General features: G+C 36.0%; 1 protein-coding gene across 3 annotated transcripts in view; it reads right to left on the bottom strand.

Annotated features, from left to right (window-relative positions):
- The window catches only part of LOC150096016 (uncharacterized), a 381,411-nt gene that overhangs the window by 97,109 nt on the left and 271,118 nt on the right, over positions 1–13,184 (bottom strand). For all 3 annotated transcript variants that reach the window (XM_090409077.1, XM_090409078.1, XM_090409079.1), the window contains 2 exons: positions 9,273–9,373; positions 8,828–9,153 (listed from right to left, as the gene is read on the bottom strand). In XM_090409077.1, the coding sequence (XP_090265203.1) occupies positions 8,828–9,153; positions 9,273–9,373 (427 nt within the window). The remainder of the gene's footprint in view (positions 1–8,827; positions 9,154–9,272; positions 9,374–13,184) is intronic.

Here is a 13,184-nt window from a genome sequence, read left to right as displayed (position 1 = left end):
TCAACTTTTATTCGCTTTAAAGCTTTCTTACATGTTATTCTTTTCAATATGAAATTCAATTTTATCCTGCTCAAGACTAAATAGGGATCACTTCCAATTTCAAATCCTCTGTACACTCTGGTGTCCTGCACCAGGGAGAAAACATCACTATCAACAATAACATAGTCAATGAGACTTTTCTTATTCCTAGCCTGTTCTCTCCATGTGAATTTGTGCACATTTTTATGTTGGAACATGGTGTTAGTAATAACCAGTCCATGTCCTGAGCAGAAATCCAACAGATATTTGCCATTATTATTAGCTTTACTCTTTTCTCCAAATTTTCCTAAAATATTTTTGTATGTCTCACAATCATTTCCTACTCTGCTATTTAGATCCCCAACAAGGACCAACTTTTCATTTTTAATTGTGTCAGTTGCTTTTTCTAAAGCCTCAAAAAATTCCTCCACTTCTACCTTAGTAGAACCTTCTGTGGGACCATAGGCACAAATAAGTCTCATTGTCCAGTTCCCCATTCTCATATTTGCCCACATTACTCTACTTGAGACTGACTGCCATTCAAGAAGATTAGCCTCGTATTTTGTGTTGAATACTATGGCTGCTACTCCTTTTCCTTGATTACCTTTTCATTGCCTGAATATAACATTTTGTATTTATTGCTCAGAAAGATCTCACCAGTTTTGGTCTTTTTTGTTTCAGTCACCCCTATTATGTCGATCTGGTACTTATCTAATTCCTCAGCTAGCTCCATTTCTTTGCCATTCAGGCTTCTTACGTTGATAGTACCGATCTTTAACTCTGGTGATGTTGAGTTGGGGTTTATTTTCAGATTTGTTCCAGTAGCTGACTTTTCGCTGTTCGCCCTGGTTCCCTGGTGAAAACAACGGGGGCCTTGTTTAACCGGGTGACGCCCCAGCTGGCATGAAATTTTGTCATGTTGTACCATCATTCTATATTTTGGTTTAACCAATAAGAATACAATTTGGTCGGCTAAATCCCAAATTGCCAGCCCATCCTCGTCCGTTCAGTATCCAAGTAGATACCCAACAGGGTGCACCACGAGAAGGTGAGGACTGGACATTAGGTCAGAAGCCCTGGTCGGTTCTCCGCATTCCGTTAAAGGCTATGTGGAGGTATCCTCTCAGTTATACAGCTTTGACTCTTAAGCACACCATTAACCTTAAGCACAAACATTAACCATAACGTTATTAAAATACTGAAACATATTGTTCGGTGATGTATGCACAATAGTTGACTGAAAAGTTAGTGTGACGTGAAAAGATCTAATCAGTGATTTCCAAATATCACATAGGATCATTCCTTAGTTTCTAATGAGTGCGCCTTGTGAGTGGATGTCCACTGTAGATTCATTTATGTTGCTGGTAGTGAAGTTGTCCTCTATGATGTCCTCTACTTTACTGTCCACAACATAAACATATGTACATCACTGAACAATAGCTGACCCGTGCAAGCTTTCATACTCCACGTGTTTTCTGTTTTTAACCTATTGTAATGGTTCCTACATGTTTCAGTATTTTAGAAATATTATGGTTCATGTTAGGTCTTTATTGTAATTTTTTGTTCATCCTAATCCTAATCCAGAAGAAGCCACAAATATGTGCAGTGAAACTAGTCAGTTTCATTTACAAACTTGTAAATTCATTTTACTGGTTGAAAATCTACATATTCATGATCAATAGATTTATTTATTTCATCCACCACCCACACGGCATATCAGTCGGGAGTGCAGGTGAAGATTCCTGGGTAATTTTTTGACCAAAACACGAATACAGAAAACCCTGAAGATGCAGTTCCAAGAAACTGTATGTAGAATTCTAATTCCATCCTCACTTAATATAACTTCAAGCCAAATATAAATTACATTGATGATATAAAGTTCATTTGTATAAATTTGTAAAAAAGTTAAAATCATCATGCAATTTGCTTGAATGTGCTAAGATCTGCCTAAGGGTATATGGCTCTGTCAGACTGGTAAAACTGCATTCCTCTTGGTGAAGTGCTTGCTAGGACTCTTGCACTCTAAAATATGGCATATGGTAATACAAGTGTTACATTGTTCTCACACAGGTGAGATATCAGCCCTCAATAGATAAGAATGTATATGATTAGTGTGATCTTATGTGAAGCCTAGCTAGTGCAACTACTTTGCTTTTATTTCTACACAAACTAGATCACACAATGCTTAATCCAATAAAATTTATTATTGCTTCTCTTCTTCTTCTACATATTCATCATCAATAGATTTATTTATTTCATCCACCACCCACACGGCATATCAGTGGGGAGTGCAGATGTCATCAATTAATGAACTCTGCGCATTAATTGTCAGTGGACACACAATACATGGAAAAGTAAGAGCTGATTAAGTAGCTGCATCCAGTTTCACTTCCTGTAATTCTAATGTAGCTGGATATTCAACACAATTGAGCATCAATATTAAGGTTCCTCAATTTGATACAATAATTCTGGAACAAAAAGCATTGGATGTGGATTGTACATAGGAGAGAAAATAGTAAAGAAAACAATGAATATCGATTTTTTGGTAGAGATTTTCTTTTATGTAGACAAACACAAGCTGGATGGCATGCAGCTCAGTAATATAGTTACTGCATTCGAGTGGAATGTAACCAGAGACAATGAGTCAGGAAAAAGAGCAGCACAACCAACACTGATTTGGAAATCTCAATATAAACAGGTGAGAAATCAAGAATATTCTGCTCTGTGTGCACTAAACAGCTGCAGGTAGACAAGCTGAATTGGAGTCTGATGTGATGGACTAGTCCTCCTCCTCCCATACCGAACTTCCCAACATGGGAGGAGAGGGACTAATCCATGTGGGATACTCACTGAATGACTATTTTTAGGAAATAGTTAAGTGGCAAGTATCTTCATTCAGGGGATAGAGCAATTTCATTTGCTTTGACATAAAGACTTCAAAAGGGTGATATGCAAAATGCATCTATAATGGTAAGATCCTATCCATCATCAAAGTATGTTTGTAGACCTTGATGATGGAGGATCCAAAGATACTCTCCCTTTCAGAAACACAGACTTGGGACCGACAATCAAGCTTTCAGCAGAGGTGCATGATAACTGGGGGTTCGAGGATATTTGGTGAACATCAATTTTTAACACTGCAAAAAGATAAGTAATTTTTTTCAAATTTTTGCTAATAATACTGAGTTAATTTATTGTATTTATTTGTTTTCTAAGTATGTGAGATAGAGTGAATTATTTAGTTGTAAGTAAAATGCATATATATTCTTAAACTATATACTGTTGGTATGGCAGCCTAGACATCTTTGTTGGGAGAGCTATATTTGCATGATTTTGTCCAGTGTAAAATTTGTGAGATGTATTCAATATGAAAGTTGAAAGATTTATGGAAGGAGAGTGAAACTGGTGAGCATGTGTGTAATAAACGATTTGATAGTGAATGCAGACAGAACAAATTGTGATAGTACCGTAGAGAGTACTAATAGCAGACTGGAAAATGTAAATATTGGTGATAATACTGAAAGTGCAGTGGTGAAAGTTCAGGAGAATTTAGAAGACCTGAATAAAGAAATAGCACACTTACATGTAGTCCTTCATAGGACAAAGTGCGAGACCAAAGACTGAAAGAGATCAATCAAACTAAGAATGGAGTTTTTTGTTGATGTTTTTTGGTGTGTGTGTGTGTGTGTGTGTGTGTGTGTGTGTGTGTGTGTGTGTGTGTGTGTGTTGTTATGTGGCAAGTAGGAAGAAGAATAATTTTAATTTTCTTGGTAAAGAAGTGACAGAGGGAGATGAAATTGTTGAGTTACCATTTTGAAAGGTTATATCATCTAAATTGGTTGGTAGGTGGGGGAAAAAAAGGGGATGGATATGATAGAAACATTTAAGATATTTAAAGGATTTCACAGGATCAATGCATGGGAAATGTTTCAGCACTTGGATAGAGAGGGCAGAACAAGGTCATCCATAGAAGTTGGGGAAGAATGTGGTTAGCAAAGGTATGAGGACTACATTCGTTTTGCTTGGAGAGTGGTGAATGAATGGAATGGGTTGCCTGAGTCAGTTGCGAGTGCTTAATCTGTTAATGGTTTCAAGGAAAGGTATAATAGATGGTGTTGCATAGTTTGGGTCTCCAATGAATCTTAGGACTCCATGGAGGTGCCTGTGCAATAATAATAAATAAATAAAAGCTAAGCAAAGGTTGTTGATTAGCACCCCATTCTATTATACTTTGCAAATGATATTCAGTGCTCCCTTGCATTTTACTCTGAGTTGACAAATACGTGCAGGGAACATGAGGCAATCTATCAAAAATGAGTCCTAATAGCTTGGCTTCTGGGATAATAGTTTGTTCCATCCCTAACTTTGTATCTTGTTGAAGAGTGCATTTTGTCAAAAGTGTATAGAAACTTTATGTGCCGAAAATCTGAAACCATTATTTAGAACCTATCAACAGATATCAACATTGCTTGTTGAAGTTGTCTTTCAATGACCTTGTTACACGAACAAAAGATTGTGAATTTGTTTCAGTAAATTATGGAGACTACAACTGTATTAGGAATAATTACTTTAATTTCAACCTTCATATTAAGGTCTTTATGTGGCGTGAACACATATACATACACACACACACAAAGACAAGCTATATTACATTCCAAACAGTATACCAAAGTGACAATGATTTGATCAACTGTTATTTTACTGCCTGACCTCTGGTGAAAAACTACATCAAAGTTATATCCGATTTATAACATCAGAGAAAAAAAATCATATACAAGGGTTGTTTGAAAAGTTGGGTAAAAAAATAAGTTACACATTTTTTTTTGGAAAAAATCACCTTTATTTCTCAACATAGTCTCCATCCATAGTCTCTTTCACCATGAAATTATGGCGAAAGAGACTATGTAGTTCCCACCACTACACATTTGAGTCCAAGTGTGTAGTGGTGGGAACTACACACTTGAGTCCATACTCTCATACTGATAGATACCTTCATGCTTCCTCCAATCACTATCCCCCACAAAAATTTGGAATTATTTCCACCTTAGCTCTCCGAGCCAAATCTTTGCTTACAGAAGAAACAGAAACTGAAAATGAACTCCTTTTTCTTAAAAAAACTTTTATTAATAATGGTTTCTCTCCTAAGAAAATTGACAAATTTCTTTCTCCCAGTCACTCAACTACTTCTGAAGATCCCTCTTCCCCCAGAGCCTTCATCTCTTTGCCTTACATCAGCTCTCTTTCACCAAAACTCGCAAAAATTCTCAAAAAGTTTAACTTCAAAACTTGCATCACTGTGCTCCCAAAACTTCATTCAATACTTAGTAAACCTAAAGAGAAACATCTTCCAACTCAGTTTCCAGGAGTGTACACAATTTTATGTGTGTGTGGAAAGCCATACTATGACCAGACTGCTAAATCCATCCTTCTACGTTTGGAAGAACACCGTAGGGATATCTCCTATAACAGGACTAGAGCCAGTGCTCTCTCTAGCCACGTTCTCTTTTCAGTTAACTCAGATGAAGGCTGCCAACACATTGTGAACTGGGCTCAAACTTCTAGCATCCATGTGTGCTATGATGAACTCGAGAGAAAGATTGTCGAATCTAGAGAAATTTCTCTAGATTCCTCTCATATCAACAACAGCCTAAGTTTCAATCTCTCTGATGCACACGTTGCCTCTGTTCAGTATTGGTGCACTCGTGACAGCGCATAGTATACGTTTGTTTGGAACTCAAGCTCGCATTTTGTTTTCGAACACACTACTGTCTTTTTATACTTGTTCTGTTATTACAATTTTAAGTCTCTGCAATTCTTTATATATTTCTTTGATTGTGATGCCTGAAGATGTTGATCAATTCAATGAAACTAGTGTACTAGTAGTATCTTTTCAAATATATCATGTCATCTTTTTATGTCTCAGTATCAGTCATTAAAACTTTTTCATAATATTCCAACTGAGTAAAAATGAATTCTGAAAAAAAAATGTGTGCGTGCGTGCGCTCCAGATGATGACCTTGATATGAAGGTTGAAATGTTGAGTGTTCATTTTAATTTATATTAAACTAAAGTTTTGCTCTAACACACTGGTTGTCTCCATAATTTTCCATAATGTATTCTGATCACCGTGTAAGCATGAAAGAGAAGAAGCAGTTAGTCAAAGAGGCTAAAGGAAATCAGAAAGAATTTTAATCACTATGTAGTAAGTAAAAGGAAACATGACTGTGGAAAGATGACATTAGAGAACACTGATGGCAGAAAAGAAATAGCTGAGTTGTTGAGTAATTACTTTAAGTAAGGTACATATTTTCAGGGAGTTGGACTTGACGGTGGGGGAGAACATAATTCTATTATATAAGCTAAGAGTGATGCAACAAATTGTAGTTAAATTATTATATTTAGTGATCAAGATATTGGAAAGGCTGGTTAGGAATTGTATCCAAAGGTGGGAAGACAATACTGGGATTCTCGATAGAGGACAGCATGGTTTTGTTAACAGTAAGTCTTGCTTTAGCTTTAGTCTACTCATGTTTTATAGTAGAGTAATAGCAGCAGAGATGGATATATCAAGATGCTTTGGATTTTGTCAAGGCATTTGAAAGAATTATACACTGGAGGATGTTATACAAACTTAAGGAGATAGGTTTGCAAAAAAAACTTGACATTAAGTTAAAGAATGGTTGATTGACAGGTATCAGTAAGTGATGCTGAGTTTCTGAGAAGGAAAATGACCATAGTGTACCACAGAGCTCTGCATCCGAGCTACCGTTGTTTAACATGTATGTTAATAATACTGGGGAAGTTTATGAGTGTAATATCCAATTGACATGGAATGTAGATGATACAAAATCCTTGCAGAAGATTTGAAGAAATAGCTTATATTGTCATGAACAACGAACATTAATGCAATTCTGTACAAAGGTCATTACAAGCGAGTACTATATTAATGAGAATTTGTTGGATCTAGACAATAAAGCTAAAAAGTTGGAGGCTATTGTAGATTACAAATTAAAATTTTAGATTTACATGGTAAGGCGGTTAACTCGTCACATTAAGTAACAGCACTGTTAAAGAAAATACTTAACTTATATGAATAAGGAAATTACACACTTTACAAGGTATTGATAGCTTTCTCACACTTTACAAGGTATTGATAGCATCATATCTGGATTTACTGTATGTACTGATATGTTCCCCTGGGTTCCAATAGAGATAGAGACAGTTGGAAAGATAAGGCAGCTGAGATAACTGGTCTATGAAATTGTCCATATGGAGAGATTTAAGGAATATGTTCATCAAAGTTTGAGGAACAGACAATGAAGAGGAAATATGATAGAAACACAAGATAAAGGGAGCTTACAGTATATACCTCCAAGTCAATCTCTGGATGCTGTCTAGGTTCTGTGGAATGGGTTACCATTAGAAGTTGTAAAGGCAACATGCATAATAATTTTCTTTATTTATTCTTTGCAAAATCTTCCCATAACTTGTTTTACACATACATTAGCTTCCTATTCTTTTTTTTAGAAAAACTTGTGTCATAATTATATGAATTATTTACACAAAAACAAAATACAAAGATAATAGTTATTTGATTATAAGGCCATATATTTTGGTCTAAAACTTACAGACCATCTTCGGTGGCAAAAACAGTTGATACAAAGTAGAAATTCAAATAAATCCATTAAAAACAATGGATTTATTTGAAATAGAATGAGTCGCATGATGTTATATTTCCAGTAATGTTATGTTATAACAGAGGAAAAGGTTTCCAGTAATGTTATAACATAACATTACTGGAAATATAACATCAAGAGACTTATTCTATTTCAAATAAACCCATTGTTTGCATTCTACCTTGTATGAACTGTTTTAGCCACCAAAGATGGTCTTGTAAGTTTCAGACTGAAATATATGGCCTTATAATCAAATAAATATTATCTTTGCCTTGTGTTTTAATGTAAATAATTCATTTAGCTTCCTATGTATTGTGCATGTTGACTTGCTAACCGGGAACTTTTGCATGATTTCTTCTTTTCACATACTGCTTCTTTAACTTTGCATGCACTATGCAGTTTTTCTATTTATGCATGCCATATGTTATATGTTTTCCTGGCTCTGTCAATCAACATTTTGTTCATAATTTACCTCTCAATCTCTAAGGTTTTTCTTTCAAAGTGATTCATTTTGTTCTCAATAATATATTATATGCTACAATTTATATCTCAGTTGTTTGATTCTTTTCAAAACTAACTAAATTATAGTAACTAAATATGAATTAACTGATTATGCTATATTTAGTTTCAGCCAATTTAAAATATAAATTTTGTTGGATAAGTGCAGAATTGCTAGCCCATCATCGTTCAGTGAGCAGCAGTCCAAGCAGACACATAATACTAGTATGCAACACAGGAAAGTGAGTATTTAACACTAGGTCAGAATTTCCAGTTGGTTCTCCTCATTCTTTGTAGCTTTGAGCTTTAAATGACTCCAGAAAATAGTAGTGAAATATTAAAAGTTTTGTGGGAAATTATCCAATTTCAAGGATGTATAGATATTTCCTACATCCTTGAAAATATACTAGAAAATTTTTTCTACATTATTAATAATCTACCACAAGCATTGCTAGCTTGTGCTATGATTTATTCATAGTTATCTGGTCTGCTGTGTCACCTTTATTATTGTTTTAGTGAGTACAACTTCAGCTGTTGGTATAGAATATTGTGCTGCTTTTTTGCAATTATTAAAATGCTCGAAAAAAAAATTTCTGAAGGTATTAAATTGACATAGAAAACTATAATATGCTCACTTGTTCGTCTGTCAATTGGCGATGGCCTTCTTTTTTCTATATCTCGGTAACGATCTCTTTCATTATAGCCTCTTTCTCTATTGATCCTGTTTCTGTCCCTATCCCTCTCTACCCGCTCTCTTTCTCTATCATAATCACGCTCTCTTAGGGGTGATCTGTACCTTTCTCTTGAATATGATCTCCATCTATGCCTATCCATTGATGGCGAATGCATTCTTCTTGCTCTTTCGGGGGTTGGGGATCGCCTTCTTCTAGTAGGTAGTGGTGGTGATCGTTGAATGGGTGCACGTCTTCGTGCATTGGGACTTCTTCTTCTTGGAGAAATCCTTGCAATGTTAAACAATAATATAATTAGAGAGACAGAACTAAAATAAATAGTAACTTATGATGAAATTTTGCTTTTAAAATGAGTATTAAGTTTAATGATAAAATCACATTATCTTACCTTCGACTATATGGTGAAGAACTATGCTTTCTAGGGGCTGGTGATACTGATCTTGAACCAGATGAGCCTGATGAAGAAGTCGATGTTCTTGACCTAACATCCTAAAGAACATTTAAAAAATAAGATGGTTGTTAAATGAAAAAGTGCAGGAACAACAAAACACAGTACATAAACGTTATGTCTACTGCATTCTAAGACAAGTGGATCAAGTCTACAAAATTCATTTTTGTATAATTCTAGAGTAGTCTTTAAATATTATTACATGACTATTAAGAGCCTTAATAGATATGCTGGCCACTGAATTAGAAACTTTATGTTTACATACATTTGCATAAAGGTTTCTAATTCAGTGGCCAGTATGTGTACTTGTTCTCACCATCAAAATACAATGCTTGTATTTTAATGTAATATCTGCTGAAATGATACTCATTTCAGCAGATATTGCTAGCATGAAAAAGGTCAGGCTTTGTTATACTATCAGAAATTTGTGATCAGCAACACATCATAAGTAATGTGTAGGTGTGTGCATGGTCAGTGCAGGCATATATGCATTTAAAATACATGAAACAAATTAAGCAACACATTATTTCGTAATGGTACATGATAAGAAATGCAAGTTTTCTATTATTATGTGACTTCTCCAAGGAGTCATCAAGGGAGGACACCCTACAACTCTCCATCTCCACCATTACTAGTTCTGCCATTTAAAAAAAAAAAGCACAATCATCACTCAATAGTCATGCATGTCTACACTGTCCAGCTACTAAACTTTAAATAGAGTGGTGTCATTTTCATAGGAGATTAATTAAGGCTGACCATTCCTGATTATTAACAGTGTGCGTGAATATGTGGTGCGTTACAATGATAATAATTCAACTAAAACAACAACATGCGAGAGAGACAGAAATCAATATAGTGATTGAACTCACCGGAAATAATGTTTTATTCATCAGAATCAGGGTCCCCCGGACCACATACACAATTTTCAATGTGCTGACCTTTCTTGTGTACAACAAATTGCATCCGGTGTGTGACATGCTCTACAGCTGAGCGTAAGGAGTCGATTTGGATGTTCATAACAGCCCATTTTATGTTCTCTTTCAAGACATGCAAGTTGCGAACGGCACCAACATACACAATGGATTTCAAATACCCCCGCAGTAGCAACGTCTGTTACTGTCTCTTCTTGCACTGCTTTCCATCCTCTGCCAGGTCTAACTCCTAGTGATCCAGTTTCTTCAAACTTCTTAATCATAGCTCTCAGTACTACAGCTGACATAGGACCTGTATGCAGGTTATGACGCCTTCTAAATTCCCGAAGGGCTGCTACGGCATTACATTGTTTAAGGTAAAACAAGTTAACAAGTAAAGCATGCTGCGGCAAGGTAGGACGCATACTGAGCACAATTCGTCAGTCATTCGAATAACTGCCTGAACATTCCCAATCCCTTTTTAAGTAGAATTGGTGGCGCTGCCGTCACATATGCACAGTAAAATTTGCATAATTCTTTTTTACCTGCGTTTACTGCAAATATTTGACTGCTTTTGGCTCTGCCGGAGCCAAAATTTACCCTATTGGCGACTTTTGGTACAAATATTTTTATCACGGAATTCATCTCCCCATGCCTTTGAAAGTCGCAATATAAAATGTGGTCTCATTCCGTGTATTAATTTTAGCTACAGATACCTCCAAAGAGGGAAAGTTAATTTATCGCCACTGTGTACATAACAGTCGGTGGATTACCAATTAACAACTGTTGCTGCATGCTAGAAATTAATATTAATAAAGAATATTATTAAAATTATTCTCAGGATTCTTCAACAGACTGCAGGGTTCAAATCCCTTATATTTCTGATATCTCGGAACCGAATGGCAAAATTTTGAAGAAGAATCATCTCATTCCCACGTATTTTCTGATCAACAAAATTTCTCACCTGTTGCCATATACAAAAGACAAACTGGCACCTCTATTATTAGCTGCCGTTTACCAGATACCGTGTGAATGTAATGTAACATATTTTGGACAAATAGACTGTTCTGTGGAAAAAAGAATTAATGAACATCGAATACATGAAACCTCAAAAGTCTGGTCTGAACATCTTTTCAAAAAAAATTGTGAAGCACTTTTACATCAGCCAAATCTGAATCGAAACGATTGTCTCTCTCTCTCTCCCAAAAATTTAGGAGATTCTTATCTTATGTAATCATTAAAAAATAGTTTTTAAGAATAAATTAATAATATTCTTTATTAATATTAATTTCTAGCATGCAGCAACAGTTTTTAATTGGTAATCCACCAACAGTTATGTACTTTGTATTCCATTCCTTTGAATTGCTTGTTGTCTACTATGGTTATAGTGTAATTTATTATTTAGGAATTATTGATGCTATTACATATGAACATATACCATGGAAATATTTAAAGAAATGCACATACTGCAGAAACCAAAGACTTGTGCAAAAGTGGGTGGAGTGAGCCGATAAGAGATGGGTCATTAAGCAATCTAATTGCTCTCCTTTGTACTGAGTCAAGCATTTTGAGGAAGCTGCTAGGGGCTCGAGTCCAAAGGTGAGAGCGGTATTCAATTATTCGGGCCGATTTGCCATTTGTATAAGGTTAACATTTGTTCAGAGGTGAAGTAACGACTTGAGCAAAAGAGAAATCCTAGTTTTTTAGAAGCTGAGAAGGCAATGGTTGCGATGTGATATGTCAGGAGAGGCTTGATGTCAGGGTGATTCCAAGTAGAGAAATCTCATCTGGAAATTTGAGTACTGTCAAAGGTAATACTGGGAGAAAATGGCTCTTTTTTTTGTGAGAAATAAGGCAGAACTGGATTTTGCTAGCACCGAAATTGATGAGGTTATCTGAACCCCATTTGAGGATGGCTTGGAAATCAGAATTGAGGGCAGTGGTGGTTGTAGGTCGAGGTAATTTGTGTAGAATGTAGTTTTGTTGTTATCTGCAAAATTGCATATTGGGTGGGAGGTCAACTGAAGTAGGTAATTGATATACAGAAGGAAGAAATTTGGTGAGAAGATAAGGAATCATCCACCGTCACCACATAGTCTGAGTTCAGACAGAAAGCTGCAATCCAACTACAGAAGTTTATTGGCGATGCAATCCATACTCATGGTCGTGCCTTCAAGGTAGTGTAGGAGTTGGGAATTGATGGTTCACTCCATTACTTTAGACTGGAATGAGCTGAGATAGGTCTGTAGTTTGATAGCAGTGATTTTTCATCCTTCTTAGGAATGGGTTGAACATAGGCGAATTTCCAGACAGTGGGATAGATAACAGTGGAGTAAGAGAGTATATAAAGATGACATGGGATAGAAGTCAGTGCTGGTGCACAAACCTTTAGGACAATTGAAGGAATGTCATCAGTGCCAAAAGACTGTCAAATTTGGATAATATTTTTCGGATCTCTTTCTGGCAAAAGGATATTGGAGACACACTGCATATTGGGCATCTGGAATGGTTGGAGAACATTTACAATGGTATGTCATGCATGCATTGGAGGCACAGTGTGAAGTCAGGAGATTGTCTTTTTCTGTGAGATGATGCAATAGAACCATCTGGATATGATAGGAGTGGGAATAGTGCTGGGCAAAAGTTATGACCAGTTGATTTGGCAAGAGACCAAAAGGCTCAGCTGTCATTTGGACAGGTTGCAAGTTTTCTGCTTTTTGCTCTTTCAAACTTTGTTCTGGGAAGCATTGATGGTTTTCTTGCAGCTATTTCAGCCTTGAATATAACCACTAACAAGGATGGAGTTCTTGATGTAAGCCAGTTGTGGTATGCTTGATTTTTTATTTGTACAGCCTTCGCACATCTTTTGAAGAACCAGGGCTTAGAGTTAGGGGATGACAGTTCAGAGTAGTGCGAGGAATGTATGTTTCCATGCCAGTAA

This window comes from Typopeltis vanoorti, chromosome 19, assembly GCF_054136105.1.
Source record: "Typopeltis vanoorti isolate ZY-2024b chromosome 19, IOZ_Tvanoo_1.0, whole genome shotgun sequence".
Lineage (NCBI taxonomy): Eukaryota > Metazoa > Arthropoda > Arachnida > Uropygi > Thelyphonidae > Typopeltis > Typopeltis vanoorti.
This window is presented reverse-complemented; position numbering and strand designations above follow the sequence as displayed.